At 48.3% G+C, this 17116-nt stretch overlaps 1 protein-coding gene across 1 annotated transcript in view; it reads left to right on the plus strand.

The window, feature by feature from the left end:
- The first annotated feature begins 2688 nt into the window (after positions 1–2688).
- LOC134933252 (RUN and FYVE domain-containing protein 1-like) overlaps positions 2689–17116 on the plus strand; it is a 180436-nt gene continuing 166008 nt past the window's right edge. The window contains exons 1-2 of the mRNA XM_063928320.1: positions 2689–2838; positions 10691–10857. Of these exons, the coding sequence (XP_063784390.1) occupies positions 10701–10857 (157 nt within the window). The 5' untranslated portion in view covers positions 2689–2838; positions 10691–10700. The remainder of the gene's footprint in view (positions 2839–10690; positions 10858–17116) is intronic.

Consider the following 17116-nt stretch of genomic DNA (forward strand, 5'->3'; position numbering starts at 1 on the left):
GGGCCATTATTGAGGGTTGCATGGTGTCCCCCTTTAGTCTCCCCGATCTTCTATGGTTACCTGTTACGGTGGCTCCTCGCCAGACTCATACCTGTAAGGCGATAGCCACAACACTTCAGATTTGGCGTAAATTTATATCCTCTCAAACAGAGATTTCTCTACCCTTTTCAGAACTGTCCCTATCTACCATAGCTGCCCTGATACCTTCTTTAATCCTAGACACATGGGCTGAAATGGGGGTGACTTCTTTGAAAGATGTGCTTCGAGTAGAGGGTCTAGTTCCTTTTTCACACCTCCAGAGTACGGCTAATATTTCACCTCGGGATTTTTATAAGTATCTCCAGTTGAGCTAATTTAGCTTGCCCTCCCCTATTGTTGTCTAAACTTAAATCATCAGCCCAGAGAGGTACTATCTCCTGTTGGTATCAATTTATACTGTTGGGACGGACTTATGGGAGACTACCCTCTATGGTTAAATGGGAGAGGGAACTCTCCCGGGTATTAACAGATGTCATTTTCCGCACTTGCTATACGGTTTCCAAATGTGTTCACCATTCGGAGATGTTTTTTAAGCTACTCCACAGAGCCTATTTCACTCCAGAGCGGTTGCATAAGATCTGGCCTACAGTTTCCCAGTTTTGCTGGAGGGACTGTACCTCAATTGGAGATATCTATCATGTTTTTTGGGCTTGCCCTGCCGTGCGGCCGCTCTGGAGGGAAGTATTTTGGATGATTAGTGAAGTATTGGGATCTACTGTCCCTGCGGACCCCTTAATGGCTTTGTTTCACTTTTATCCCGGGGCTACTATCCCAGGGAGATGGGTACCTCATGGGACATATTTTAATTGCTATCAAGGCCTCCATAGCCCATCTGTGGAAATCTCCTTTAATTCCTACGCTTACGGCTATTTTAGATAAAGTCCACAGACACTATTTATTTGAAACGGCAGAAACGTCATATTCCCCCTCTGCCTCCTCCAGTCATATGCAGTGGTTTAAGTGGAGTGAGTTCCGTGAGCGCATGGGACATTCCGTCATCTACAGTGCGCCCATAGACTATACGGTTCTGGATTCCCCTGTGGAAAACCCCTGTGATACTGCTATTGTTTCTGAATAGACATATGACACCTTGTTATCATATTCCCTGACTCCATGTTTATGTGGCGGCTTTGTCCGTCATTTCTCTTACAGTTATAGACTAGGTCTGGCATTTCCCTCCCCCTTCTTCCCCCTCCTCCTCTTTTCTTTTACCATCTTTCAATTCCTGTTTGATTGTATTTGATTTGTTGTATGCTACCGAGAATATAATGATAAAATTCAATAAAAATTATTGTTAAAAAAAAGAAAGAAAAAAAAAGACTAACATGGCTGCCAAAAAGACTCAAAAACAGCTTCCTGAAGGGGTCTTACTTGTGTCAGCTCTCACTCTGCTGTACATATAACAGTGGACAATGGTGACAGCAAACCTGCTATGATGACTGTCTACCCAACAACTGTGAAAAACACCCATTTATTATATAGTAAACAGCTGAACAGTGCCATAACTAGAGATGTTGGTGCCCTGTGCCAGAGAGTGCATAGGTGCCCCCCCCCCCCCCTCCCCTTAATTTAATTAGGGAGAGCATATGCTGGAAAAAGTGAGTGGTCTCATGGGGAATGGGCATGGCCAAACAATAGTACCCCTAATTCACATTACACTGCACAGCAGTGCCCCTTACACATTACACCCACACAGTAGCAGTGCCCCTTGCACATTATGCCCACACAGTAGCAGTGACCCTTGCACATTATGCCCACACAGTAGCAGTGCCCCTTATAAATTACACCCACACAGTAGCAGTGCCCCTTACACATTACGCCCACACAGCAATGCCCCTTGCACATTACACCCACACAGCGTTGCCCCTTACGGTTAGGCACCACCGGGGTGGGTTAGGCTGCAGGGAAGGGGAGAGGGTTAGGGTCAGGCTGCGGGAGAGGAGGGTCAGGGGTAGGAAGAGAGGGACAGCATACTTACCTAGTAGGTGTCGGGATCCTGAGCGTCGGGATGGCGCTGTTGGTATTCTGACTGCCGACATCCCAAGTGTCGGGATCCCGATACCATTCCCTCCGGTCACAATCCCATCTCATCTCAGCAAAGCAGGACAAGGGGAGGGAGTTGCAGCTGGTGTTTTGCAGATATGACTCCCTGGGAATAGTTCACTGAGATGTGACTTTAAAAAAAACAAACACAAATAGTGCTTACAATTCAGACTGACTTTGAAAAACACCATAATGATTCTACTTCACGTCTATTTTTTCCCCAATCATTCTTCCATAATTGTGACATATTTAAGAATTGTCTATAATATAGTATAATAAGATACTACTATTTCCATATGTAATAAACGATAGTAAACAAACACATACATAAATAATCACATAAATAAATAAATAAATAAATAAATAAATATGGAATTTAAGGCAAAATCCTCAGTCTGCTCTTAATCCCTCCATCTTCTCAGCCTCCATAGAATCAGTGCTCCTTATCCCTCTCCCCGTGTCCACCAATAACACACAGATGGTCTCTTCCTGCACTAAATACTACACAAATGAAGAAAGTAACGCTTGCAATTACATAGCCGGCAGTAGCCGGTACAGTTCTCCTGGCTACACTGTAACCACATGAAGGATTGTCCCTCGCAGGAGACCATAGACAAGTGATGCGTATGGGAGGAGGCGGCGGCTGTAGTCTGTGCTACTTCCCCACTGATCCCTGTAATGGCTGCTGCTGAGGATCAGTGGGCTGCTTTCCCTACGTGTATGATGCTATAGCTTCTCAGGAATCGATACTCCCAGGTCAGTAACGCTGCGCAGCCTCGTAGCTGCACGGGCTGCGGGCTTACATGAGGCTTCATTGCAGGGCCAGCAGCTGCAGGAAGTTTCCCGTACATGAGACTGTGCTCCCAGCAGTTATGGATGGGAGTTGTTATTTCTGGGTTACTAGACATGGTTGCCTTATTAGTCCTCTTCATATGTTGTCCACAGTGGTCGCACATCGTTAGTACATTGGTGATGTGCAGTGTGAGTGTGTGATACCAGCTGTCTGCACTCTACTAGTATCATGTGATGCTGTCCTGCCTGTATGTCAGGCTGCATGGCTGGATATACATGCCCTGTGTAAGCTCATTTTAAAATCTAAACTACAATCAAAGTATTTATCTTCACTGTTTCATTGTCTGTAAATAACACAGTTGAGCTATTTTTATTTACATTTCTGCAGCGGGGTACACTGTGTTCCACAGGGAAAACATTGGGGTGTAGAGATGGATCTTGATCCAGAAGCACCAACAGGCTAAAGCAGTGGTTTCCAAACATTTTTGAATCACGGCGCCCTAGAACATCAGAACTTTTTTTTCATGGCACCCCTAGGCCAAAAATTTCTTATTGAGAAATTTAGAAAGAAATATTACATTAAGTAGATCGCGTTTTTATGTCATCCTTAGGGTCAGTTGTGTGGTGAGGGACAAGATTTGCTTCTGTTTGGCCACATATTTTATGACTGGCAGCCACCAGCACTGGTTTTGCCTATTATATTGACCATGAATAATTTGAATTGGTCCTGGACCACCAACCCAGGGCACCCCTGCAAGTGTCCAGAGGCACCCCAGGGAGCCACGGCACACAGTTTGGGAACCTCTGGGCTAAAGCTTTAGACTGTCCCAGGATGCATTGTGGGGCGTCCTCTATATAACCCCGCTTCCAGGCACTGTGAGCTCAGTTTTAGAGTTGGTGCCTGCATAAGCAGGTCATTTAACAGGGGTAGCCCTGAAAAAAGCTATTTAGAAGACTTCAAGGGCTGCAGCACTTCATATGTCAGTGTGACATACTGTGCTGCGGCTCCATCACCTCCCCAGCGGCATCGCATACTCCTGCTGGCTCTGTCCCTGTGTACTTGCGGCGGAGGCGCTCCAGTTCCTAGGCACACCACCGGAGACGCTCTCCTGGATCGCGTGGCTGCTACTAAGGGAGGAGGTAAGAGGGTCCCCCAGGTGGGACCCGCCATTAAATCGCGTTCCAGCCGCGACGCTGGCGTAGACACTGTGGCCGTACAGGGACCCCACTATATCCACCAGGGTAGGGGAGCACAGGTTGGATAATACATTATCCATGTTTAATAAGGCTCCATAGTACCAGGTGGTGAGGACCAGCATAGGGGATAAGACGCTTGACCTGTAGCGCCTCCCCCAGCTTCGGGCGCCATCTACTGCTGGTGTTCCCGCCCTGGAGCTGCCTCACACTCTCCCTGACTGAGACGCTGGTCACCATCTTACAGTAGCTGCGACTGGTCTCTGGGACTGCAGGGCAAGGTCTCCTCTGTAAATCCGCCTGATTTATCAGTGCTGTTATTCTACAGACACTTAAGTATTCTACATGTTCTTTTAAGACAGCGTTAGTAAAGAACAAGTGTACCTCTACCAGAATATATTGTATGAGTATTCTGATATATACATCCGGTCTCAGATCACGCATTGTTATATATATTCTAGTCCAGTGCAGTTTTATTGTCTGACTAAAATAATTATCTGCATTGTCACTGTGACTGTGTGTGCCTGTATCTGCCGTGGGGATTTCACTTTGTGTATCTATCACTGTATTCTGTACCCTAGGACTAGGTGCGTCAGGGTCTCGTATATAGTGCTGCACAGTATTTACCGTTAAGTGTATTCTACTGTGTACTCAGTCACATCATACCGGATTTATTTGCTGGTGTTGTGTACACATAGTACTGGATTTAGACGCTGGTGTTGTGTACTGTGTACGCTGTCACGTACTAGGGGATTTATTCGCAGGTATTGTACTCTGTCTGGCTGTATCGTACTCATACGCTCTGCGGTTACATTCATTGAAATGTCTAACACAAAGGGCGGGAAATCCGCGGATGCTCCTGTATCATGCAGCGCATGCGTCAGGGATTTGTATGAGGGGGAAGCTTTGAATGATGGTCTGTGTAATATGTGCCATACATCTACCAGTCAGTCCGCTGCTCCTGTAGCCAATCAGGAGCCACCTTGGGCGGCGTTCTCAAATATGCTTAATACGCTTGTGACACGCCTTACACCCCCAAGGGGACCTCCTGTGCCATTGCATCCACATATTGTCCCTATGGTTAATCCACCCTCGTCGGATACTCTGTCTACCCAGATACAACAATTGAATCAGTCTTTGGTTAGACAAAAACCTACCCTACGTCCCTCTGCGGTCAAGGGGTCATCTGAGCCTACTCACTATCCACTAATATCTCAGATGATCCTTCTGATGAGGATGGGGAGTATACTGATCCGTCAGATACTGATATAGTCGTTTCTGACGAGGAAACTACAACGCAAGTTGATGTCCCTGACCTAGTGGAGGCTATTAAGCTGATTCTACAAATCAATGATAATGTAAATCCCACTACTGTGTCTAAGAAACCTGATAAATTTAAACGTCAGAAGGTAACTAAAGTAGTCTTACCACATTCTGACCATTTGGTTGACATACGTCTTGTGGTGTCATCTACTCTACCTATCCCCACTGTCACCTTACTGAAGGAACCGACAGATAAGTGTGCGGAGGGATGCCTGAAGTCTATTTACTCCCTTACAGGTGCTGTACATAGACCCACTATAGCAGCCTCCTGGGCCGCAAAAGGAATTGAAGTATGGGTTCAGGCAATAGAGGAAGAGCTGCCCCAGGATATTTCTGACGCTGCCAGACAATATCTGTCTCTTATTGCCACCGCCTCCCACTACATTCAGGAGGCGTCCTCTTAGGCAGGTGTAATGGTGGCCAAGGCATCGACTACGTCCATCCTGGTTCGCCGAATTCGGTGGTTGAGGTCCTGGAAGGTGGACCTGGACTCCAAAAAGACCTTAGAGGTACTGCCTTTTAAGGGAGACATCCTGTTTGGGAAAGATCTGAATAAGATTGTGACTGACTTAGCGGCTGCTAAGACTGCGTTTCTCCCAAATACTAATCCTTCTGCACCGAAGGCAAAGAGTACTACTTTTCTTTCCTTTCAAACTCAAGGAAAAGCAAAAGGTCAGGCATGCCCGAGACAAACTCCTGCTCCCAAAACCACTAAGCCCAAAGCAAAACAATCCTGGACTGCCCGTCAGCCTGCTTCCAAACAAGACAATCCTGCTGCATGACGGGGCGGGCCTCCCCCTGGGGGATCCAAGGGTGGGAGGCCAACTTCTGCAATTCACCCAGGTATGGATAATGACCACTTCAGACGCATGGGTGCGAGAAGTCTCACGGGTACGCAGTCTCTTTCAAGTTCTGAATGACGGTTATCCCTTCGGACCCGTTGAAGGCGCAAGCTCTACACCTGGTTGTGCGTTCCCTCCTGGTAGTGCCGGTACCCCTGTCCCAGAGAGGCGGAGGATACTACTCAACCCTGTTTCTTGTCCCGAAACCCAATTGGTCTTTCCGGCCTATACTCAACCTCAAATCACTGAACAAATTTGTGAGAGTGTCCAAGTTCCGTATGGAAATGCTGCGCTCGATTGTACTGGCCATGGAACCCGGAGATTATATGGTATCCCTGGATATACAAGATGCCTAGCTGCATATGCCTATTGCCATATCGCATCAGCAATATCTGCGGTTTGCTAATGGCAACATTCATTATCAGTTCCAGGCTCTGCCGTTTGGACTAACCACGGCCCCTCGGATCTTCACCAAGGTTATAGCCGTGATGACGGCTCATCTGCGTCATCAGGGAATCAGGATCCTGCTGTATCTTGACGACTTGCTGATCCTGGCGAACTCCCAAGATGTCCTCCTCAGTCATCTACAACTGACTGTAAACTTCCTACAAGCCCATGGGTAGCTCGTGAACTGGAAGAATTCCTCGCTGGTCCCTGTTCGGAGCATGGGCACCTGGGGGCACTGCTGGACACACAGAGTCAGACTGTTTCTGTCTCCACAGAAAATGCTGAAGCTTCAGGACAGGATAAGATGCTTCCTCTCTCGCCCAAGAGTGTCGATACACTCGGCGATGCAAGTACTAGGCCTCATGGTGTCGGCGTTCGGCATTGTAGTGTACACTCAATTTCATTCCCACCCTCTACAGAGGTTAATCATTTCCAAGTGGGATGGCCTGCCTCATCGGATCAGGTCTCAAATGATCTCCTTGACTCCGGAGGTTCGTCTGTTACTGACCTGGTGGCTACAGGACCAGCAGTTGCCCAGGTGCTGTCCCTTCCGGATTCCCAACTGGGTCCTCCTGACTACAGACACCAGTCTGAGGGGTTGGGGCACAGTGCTGGAGCAACGCTCTCTCCAGGGTCGGTGGACCAGGGAGGAATCTCTCCTCCCGATAAACATTCTGGAATTGCGGGCAGTGTGCAATGCTTTGACTCTCGCCCTGCCTCTGATACGGAACAGGCCTGTTTAAGTACAGTCAGACAACGCCACCACGGAGGCTTATATAAATCATCAAAGTGGCACTCGAAGCCGCATGGCAATGATGGAACTGTCAAAAATCCTTTGTTGGGCGGAACGCCATCTGCCAGCTATATCGGCAGTGTTCATTCCGAGGGTCCTCAACTGGGAAGCGGACTTCCTCAGTGGTCAGGACGTGCACGCCGGAGAGTGGAGTCTTCATCCAGAAGTCTTTCAACTCCTAGTGGACAAGTGGGGCCTACCAGATGTAGACCTGATGGCATCTCGACACAATCACAAGGGTCCGGTCTTCGGATCAAGAACTAGGGATCCTCAAGCAGCGTTCGTGGACGCACTGGCAATTCCATGGAACTTTCGGCTGCCCTACGTGTTCCCTCCAGTGTCACTCCTGTCCAGGGTATTACGGAAGTTCTAGTTGCTCCAGCGTGGCCCAGACGGCATTGGTTCTCAGACCTGCAGGGTCTTATCGATAGTGTCCTTCCTAAACGCCCAGACCTCCTCGTTCAAGGCCCTTATGTCTACGCGGACCTGGCCAGACTGGCTTTGACGGCGTGTCTCTTGAAGCTTCACTCCTGAGGGCCAAAGGTTTCTCTGAGGCGGTTATCCAAACTATGCTAAAGGCCCGCAAACCGGCCTCTGCACAGATTTATTATGGGGTCTGGAATTCTTACTTCACCTGGTGTGCTGCTAAGAATTATGATGCTTACAAGTTTAGTACTTCCAGACTTCTGGCTTTTCTGCAATTAGACCTGGATTTAGGACTTCGTCTGGCCTCCCTCAAAGTTCACATAGCTGCCTTGTCGTTGTGGTTTCAGAGAAAAATAGCTTCTATTCCTGACGTTCATACATTCATTCAGGGCATACTGCGGATTCAGCCTCCCTATTATCCCTCCTGTGGCTCCATGGGATCTGTCTGGTGTCCTGAATGCCCTGCAAGAGTCTCTGTTTGAACCTCTTGAGTCAGTGGTCCTTAAATGGGTTACGGCTAAGGTCCTTTTCTTATTGGCCATTGCCTCTGCCAGAAGGGTTTCGGATTTGGGCGCTCTCTCCTGTCGTCCGCCCTTTTTGATATTTCATCGTGACCGCGCAATTCTCCGAACTCGTCCCGGTTGTTTGCCTGAAGTGGTGTCATCTTCTCACCTAAATCAAGAGATTTTGGTTCCGGCCTTCATCTCTTCTGACTTGTCCTCCAAAGAACGGTCTTTGGATGTGGTAAGGGTTCTCCGTGTTTATGTGGAGAGGACTGCCGCTATCAGGAGGTCAGATACACTTTTTGTCCTGTTTGGTTTCCACAAACGTGGCTGGCCTGCGAAGAAGCAAACCTTGGCCAGATGGTTTAGAATGGTGATTGCAGAAGCTTATTGGCAGGCTGGGTTCCCGGCTCCTGCTGCTATTAAGGCCCATTCTACTCAGTCTGTTGGACCTTCTTGGGCGGCCCGCCGTGGCGCGTCTGCAGAAAAATTGTGCAGGGCGGCTACGTGGTCCTCAGTGAACACATTCATTAGGTTCTATACCTTTGATAGTTCCGCCTCTCAGGATGCTTCCTTTGGACGCCGGGTACTCATACTCGCTAAGGTGCATCCCGTCCCTTGAGGAACTGCTTTAGGACATCCCCAATGTTTTCCCTGTGGAACACAGTGTACCCCGCTGCAGAAAAGGAGATTTATGGTAGACTTACCATGGTTAAATCTCTTTCTGTGAGGTACACTGGGTTCCACAGGGCGCCCACCCTGACGTAGTTAGCTTCTTTGGGTTTGTATGGCATTATTATAAAAAGGAAGGTCTCCACATTAGTAGTTTCCTTTTTTCTTCTCTAAGCTGCTCCCAAATGACTTGGCAGTCATAAAGATAATTAACATAAAAAAATCGAGTAGTACAGGTTACTCAATTAGAGAGCGCTCATCAATTTATTAGTTAACACAGTGGTTTAAAATAAACATAACAATAAAATCAATGTTATTCTGTAGGCATACTCTCACCATCCACATTTGTGTTTTAATGATTCCATCTCATATAATTTGTTTAGTCTCACAGGTATAATGTAGATATCCTTAGTGCACCAGAGAGTTCTGTTGCTAGCGGTATGCTACCACCTCCCACTTATAATACTGTGGCTAAGTTCATTATTCTAACTATTAATGTCAATGTCCAACGTGGTTTTGGTAATAGATTATTATGTAAGAGGGAGGAGAGGAGACATAGGGCCTAATTCAGACCTGATCGCAGCAGCAAATTTGTTCTCTAATGGGCAAAACCATGTGCACTGCAGGGGGGCAGATATAATATGTGCAGAGAGCGTTAGATTTGGGTGGGTTATATTGTTTCTGTGCAGGCTAAATACAGTAGTGGCTACTTTTATTTTTACATTGCAATTTAGATTTCAGTTTGAACACACCACACCCAAATCTAATGGGCCCTACACACTGGCCGATTACACTGAAAGATATGAACGAGATATCGTTCATATCTTTCAGTGTGTAGGCATGAACGATGTGCGGCCCCGTGCTCGTTCATCGTTGGTGCCGGCTTGTTTAAACATGCAAGCCAATATGGACGATCTCGTCCATATTAGCATGCAGGGCTATGGGTCTGGGTGACGGGGGGATTCTGCCGGCAATCGGCCAGTGTGTAGTGGCTATTACTCTCTCTGCACATGTTATATCTGCCCCTACTGCAGTGCATATGGTTTTGCCCATTAGAGAACAAATTTGCTGCTGAGATCAGGTCTGAATTAGGCCCTTTATTAATGCATGTTGATTTATACCCCTTTTACACTCGCAAAAAAATCCTGGGATATTGCACATGAATGCGCATCATCCCGGGATTTTTCTCAGCGTGAAAGGGTACAGGGACAATTTCCCGGGACGAGCATCCCGGGATTTCAAACCAGGTCTTGACCTGGGTTGAATCCGGGACCGTCCCGGGAAGCTGTGCAGTGTGAACGGGTATAGCGGGTCAAGGAGACCCGGCACCCGTTCTCTGCATAGGAGGAGGTGGTGCTTGGAGAAGATTATCTCCAAGCTGCGCCTCCGGTAGAGTCAGCGGTGACGTCACCGACCCGGCAATATGCCGGGTCAGGCCGCGAATGTAAAAGGGTCATTCCCGGGAATGTATCCCGGGACACATTCCCGGGAATGACCCGAGCCTGCGAGTGTAAAAGGGGTATTATTAGCGTTGTTTTTCTACTTTAAACATCTTTCACATTTGTTTGTGTTAATCAACTGAAACAGCCCAAATTTTAATTATATGTATTTTATAGAGGTAGCAAGATGGAGGAGCGTGCCAACTTAATGAATATGATGAAGGTCAGCATAAAAGTATTGATCCAGTCCGCTCTTAATCTGGGTAGAAGTCTGGATTCTGATTACCCGCCGCTGCAGCAATTTTTTTTTGTGATGGAGCATTGTCTGAAACATGGATTAAAAGGTATTTTTAATTGTGAACTGTATGGGGCTCATTTTCAGTTTGATGTTGAACTCAGAGGTGCAAAATGCATTTTTCAGCGCAGTTGCTTCAGGGCCTAATTGTACTAATGGAGCAACACAAACTAATTGGTGATTTATAGAAGGTTTATTATGATGACTTTGGGGCAGTTTCAGAAGTTTACACTATTGCACAGCCGCAGTGGCTTTGCTAAAATATGTAAAAGCCGCAGAAAATGTCTTAAGTAAACAGATGCCCACTGCTGGCTTCTGTGATCCGCTGCTGCCGCCGAAGACACAGCATCGGATCAACTGTGTAACTATTGGACATCTGAGTAACCCCCCAGGTTACTAGGGATGTCCGGTGAAATTACACTGCAGGGGCCAGTGAAGCGGATGAAGCCACTGGCTTCGGCACGTACAACAAATTTTTTTCTCTAATGTCCTAAGTGGATGCTGGGGACTCTGTAAGGACCATGGGGATTAGCGGCTCCGCAGGAGACTGGGCACAACTAAAGAAAGCTTTAGGACTACCTGGTGTGCACTGGCTCCTCCCACTAAGACCCTCCTCCAGACCTAGGTTAGATTTCTGTGCCCGGCTGAGCTGGATGCACACTAGGGGCTCTCCTGAGCTCCTAGAAAGAAAGTATATTTAGGTTTTTTATTTTACAGTGAGATCTGCTGGCAACAGACTCACTGCAGCGAGGGACTAAGGGGAGAAGAAGCGAACCTACCTAACAGGTGGTAGTTTGGGCTTCTTAGGCTACTGGACACCATTAGCTCCAGAGGGATCGACCGCAGGACCCGACCTTGGTGTTCGTTCCCGGAGCCGCGCCGCCGTCCCCCTTACAGAGCCAGAAGCATGAAGAGTCCGGAAAATCGGCGGCAGAAGACTTCGGTCTTCACCAAGGTAGCGCACAGCACTGCAGCTGTGCGCCATTGCTCCTCATGTACACCTCACACTCCGGTCACTGATGGGTGCAGGGCGCTGGGGGGGCGCCCTGAGGGCAATATATGACACCTTGGCTGGCAAATCTACATCATATATAGTCCTAGAGGCTATATAGATGTAAAATTACCCCTGCCAGTATTCCAGAAAAAGCGGGAGAAAGTCAGCCGAAAAAGGGGCGGGGCTTCTCCCTCAGCACACTGGCGCCATTTTCTCTTCACAGTGCAGCTGGAAGACAGCTCCCCAGGCTCTCCCCTGTAGTTTTCAGGCTCAAAGGGTTAAAAAGAGAGGGGGGGCACTAAATTTAGGCGCAATATATGTATACAAGCAGCTATTTGGGGAAAAATCACTCAGTTATAGTGTTAATCCCTGCATTATATAGCGCTCTGGTGTGTGCTGGCATACTCTCTCTCGGTCTCCCCAAAGGACTTTGTGGGGTCCTGTCCTCAGTCAGAGCATTCCCTGTGTGTGTGCGGTGTGTCGGTACGGCTGTGTCGACATGTTGGATGAGGAAGGTTACGTGGAGGCGGAGCAGAGGCCGATAAATGGGATGTCGCCCCCTGTGGGGCCGACACCAGAGTGGATGGATAGGTGGAAGGTATTAACCGACAGTGTCAACTCCTTACATAAAAGGCTGGATGACGCAACAGCTGTGGGACAGCCGGCTTCTCAGCCCGCGCCTGCCCAGGCGTCTCAAAGGCCATCAGGGGCTCAAACAACGCCCGTTACCTCAGATGGCAGACACAGATGTCGACATGGAGTCTGACTCCAGTGTCGACGAGGTTGAGACATATACACAATCCACTAGGAACATCCGTTACATGATCTCGGCAATGAAAAATGTGTTACGCATTTTCTGACATGAACCCAAGCACCACATAAAAGGGGTTTTATTTTTGGGGAGAAAAAGCAGCCAGTGTTTTGTTCCCCCATCAGATGAATGAATGAAGTGTGTAAAGAAGCGTGGTTTCCCCCGATAAGAAACTGGTAATTTCTAAAAAGTTACTGATGGCGTACCCTTTCCCGCCAGAGGATAGGTCACGTTGGGAGATATCCCTTAGGGTGGATAAGGCGCTCACACGTTTGTCAAAAGGTGGCACTGCCGTCTTAGGATACGGCCACCTTGAAGGAACCTGCTGATAAAAAGCAGGAGGCGATCCTGAAGTCTGTATTTACACACTCAGGTTATATACTGAAACCTGCAATTGCCTCAGCATAAATAGTGCTGCTGCAGCGTGGTCTGATACCCTGTCAGATAATATTAATACACTAAGACAGGGATAATATTTTGCTAACATTGAGCATATTTAAGACGTTGTCTTATATATAAAGGATGCACAGAGGGATATTTGCCGGCTGGCATCCAGAATTAATGCAATGTCCATTCTGCCAGGAGGGTATTAGAAACCCGGCAGTGGACAGGTGATGCTGCCTTTAAAAGGCACATGGAGATTCTGCCTTATAAGGGTGAGGAATTGTTTGGGGATGGTCTCTGGGACCTCGTATCCACAGCAACAGCTGGGAAGAGAAAAATTTTACCTCAGGTTTCCTCACAAAAGCCTAAGAAAGCACCGTATTTTCAGGTACAGTCCTTTCGGCTTCAGAAAAGCAAGCGGGTCAAAGGTGCTTCCTTTCTGCACAGAGACAAGGGAAGAAGGAAAAAGCTGCACCAGTCAGCCAGTTCCCAGGATCAAATATCTTCCCTCGCTTCCTCTGAGTCCACCGCATGACGCTGGGGCTCCACAGGTGGAGACAGGTGCGGTGGGGGCGCGTCTCGGGAACTGCAGGGACTAGTGGGCTTGCCCACAGGTGGATCCCTAGGTTCTGCAAGTAGTATCACAGGGATACAGGCTGGAGTTCGAGACGACTCCCTCTCGCCGTTGCCTCACATCAGCCTTGCCTGCTGCCCTCGGAGAATGGTAGTACTGGCGGCAATTCACAAGCTGTACTTCCAGCAGGTGAAATCAAGGTACCCCTCCTTCAACAAGGCCGGGGTTACTATTCCAAAATGATTGTGGTACCGAAACCAGACGGTTCGGTGAGACCCATTCTAAAATTGAAATCCTTGAACACTTATATACGAAGGTTCAAGTTCAAAATGGAATCGCTCAGGGCGATTATTGCAAGCCTGGAAAATTTCAGGGTATCACTGGACATCAAGGATACTTACCTGCATGTCCCTATTTACCCTCTTCACCAGGTGTACCTCAAAATTGTGGTACAGGATTGTCATTACCAATTCCAGACGTTGCCGTTGGTCTGTCCCCGGCACCGAGGGTATTTACCAAGGTAATGGCCGAAGTACTTATCCCGTACTTGGACGATCTCCTTATAAAGGTGAGGTCCAGGGAGCAGTTGTTCTTCGGAGTAGCACTATCTCGGGAAGTGCTACAACAGCACGGCTGGATTCTGAATATTCCAAAGTCGCAGCTGGTTCCTATGACGCGTCTACTGTTCCTGGCTATGGTTCTGGACACAGAACAGGATAAAAAGGGTTTCTCCCGGAGGAGAAGTCCAAGGAGTTGGCGTCTCTAGACTGAGACCTCCTAATACAAATACAGGTATCGGTGCATCAATGCACGCGAGCCTTGGGAAAGATGGTAGCTTCTTGCGAAGAATTTCCATTCGCCAAGTCCCATGCAAGGATCTTCCAGTGGGATCTGTTGGACAAGTGGTCCGGGTCGCATCCTCAGATGCATCGGCGGATAACCCTGTCTCCAAGGGCCAGGGTGTAGCTGTGGTGGTGACTGCAGAGTGCTCATCTTCTAGGGGGCCGCAGATTCGGCATACAGGAATGGGTCCTGGTGACCACGGTTGCCAGCCTTCAAGGCTGGGGGGGCAGTCACACAGGGAAGAAACTTCCAAGGCCTATGGAAGAGTCAGGAGACTTCCCTACACATAAATGTTCTGGAACTATGGGCCATTTACAATGCCCTAAGTCAGGCTAGACCCCTGCTTCAACACCGGCCGGTGCTGATCCAGTCAGACAACATCACGGCGGTCGCTCATGTAAACCGACAGGGCGGCACAAGAAGCAGGATGGCGATGGCAGAAGCCACAAGGATTCTCCGATGGGAGGAAAATCATGTGTTAGCACTGTCAGCAGTGTTCATTCCCGGAGTGGACAACTGAGAAGCAGACTTTCTCAGCAGACACGACCTCCACCCGGGAGAGTGGGGACTTCATCCAGAAGTCTTCCAAATGATTGTTCACCGTGGGGAAAGGCCACAGGTGGACAGGATGGCGTCCCGCCTCAACAAAAAGCTACAAAGATATTGCGCCAGGTCAAGGGACCCTCAGGCGATAGCTGTGGACGCTCTGGTAACACCGTGGGTGTACCAGTCGGTGTATGTGTTCCCTTCTCTGCCTCATACCCAGGGTAATGAGAATAATAAGAAGGAGAGGAGTAAGAACTATACTCATTGTTTCGGGTGGCCAAGAAGAGCTTGGTACCCAGAACTCCAAGAAATTATTAGAGATGAGCGCCGGAAATTTTTCGGGTTTTGTGTTTTGGTTTTGGGTTCGGTTCCGCGGCCGTGTTTTGGGTTCGACCGCGTTTTGGCAAAACCTCACCGAATTTTTTTTGTCGGATTCGGGTGTGTTTTGGATTCGGGTGTTTTTTTCAAAAAACCCTAAAAAACAGCTTAAATCATAGAATTTGGGGGTCATTTTGATCCCAAAGTATTATTAACCTCAAAAAACATAATTTACACTCATTTTCAGCCTATTCTGAACACATCACACCTCACAATATTATTTTTAGTCCTAAAATTTGCACCGAGGTCGCTGTGTGAGTAAGATAAGCGACCCTAGTGGCCGACACAAACACCGGGCCCATCTAGGAGTGGCACTGCAGTGTCACGCAGGATGGCCCTTCCAAAAAACCCTCCCCAAACAGCACATGACGCAAAGAAAAAAAGAGGCGCAATGAGGTAGCTGACTGTGTGAGTAAGATTAGCGACCCTAGTGGCCGACACAAACACCGGGCACATCTAGGAGTGGCACTGCAGTGTCACGCAGGATGTCCCTTCCAAAAAACCCTCCCCAAACAGCACATGACGCAAAGAAAAAAAGAGGCGCAATGAGGTAGCTGACTGTGTGAGTAAGATTAGCGACCCTAGTGGCCGACACAAACACCGGGCCCATCTAGGAGTGGCACTGCAGTGTCACGCAGGATGTCCCTTCCAAAAAACCCTCCCCAATCAGCACATGATGCAAAGAAAAAGAAAAGAAAAAAGAGGTGCAAGATGGAATTATCCTTGGGCCCTCCCACCCACCCTTATGTTGTATAAACAAAACAGGACATGCACACTTTAACCAACCCATCATTTCAGTGACAGGGTCTGCCACACGACTGTGACTGATATGACGGGTTGGTTTGGACCCCCCCCAAAAAAGAAGCAATTAATCTCTCCTTGCACAAACTGGCTCTACAGAGGCAAGATGTCCACCTCATCTTCACCCTCCGATATATCACCGTGTACATCCCCCTCCTCACAGATTATCAATTCGTCCCCACTGGAATCCACCATCTCAGCTCCCTGTGTACTTTGTGGAGGCAATTGCTGCTGGTCAATGTCTCCGCGGAGGAATTGATTATAATTCATTTTAATGAACATCATCTTCTCCACATTTTCTGGATGTAACCTCGTACGCCGATTGCTGACAAGGTGAGCGGCGGCACTAAACACTCTTTCGGAGTACACACTTGTGGGAGGGCAACTTAGGTAGAATAAAGCCAGTTTGTGCAAGGGCCTCCAAATTGCCTCTTTTTCCTGCCAGTATAAGTACGGACTGTGTGACGTGCCTACTTGGATGCGGTCACTCATATAATCCTCCACCATTCTATCAATGTTGAGAGAATCATATGCAGTGACAGTAGACGACATGTCCGTAATCGTTGTCAGGTCCTTCAGTCCGGACCAGATGTCAGCATCAGCAGTCGCTCCAGACTGCCCTGCATCACCGCCAGCGGGTGGGCTCGGAATTCTGAGCCTTTTCCTCGCACCCCCAGTTGCGGGAGAATGTGAAGGAGGAGATGTTGACAGGTCGCGTTCCGCTTGACTTGACAATTTTGTCACCAGCAGGTCTTTCAACCCCAGCAGACCTGTGTCTGCCGGAAAGAGAGATCCAAGGTAGGCTTTAAATCTAGGATCGAGCACGGTGGCCAAAATGTAGTGCTCTGATTTCAACAGATTGACCACCCGTGAATCCTTGTTAAGCGAATTAAGGGCTGCATCCACAAGTCCCACATGCCTAGCGGAATCGCTCCGTGTTAGCTCCTTCTTCAATGCCTCCAGCTTCTTCTGCAAAA

The sequence above is a fragment of the Pseudophryne corroboree genome, chromosome 6 (assembly GCF_028390025.1).
Source record: "Pseudophryne corroboree isolate aPseCor3 chromosome 6, aPseCor3.hap2, whole genome shotgun sequence".
Taxonomy (NCBI): Eukaryota; Metazoa; Chordata; class Amphibia; order Anura; family Myobatrachidae; genus Pseudophryne; species Pseudophryne corroboree.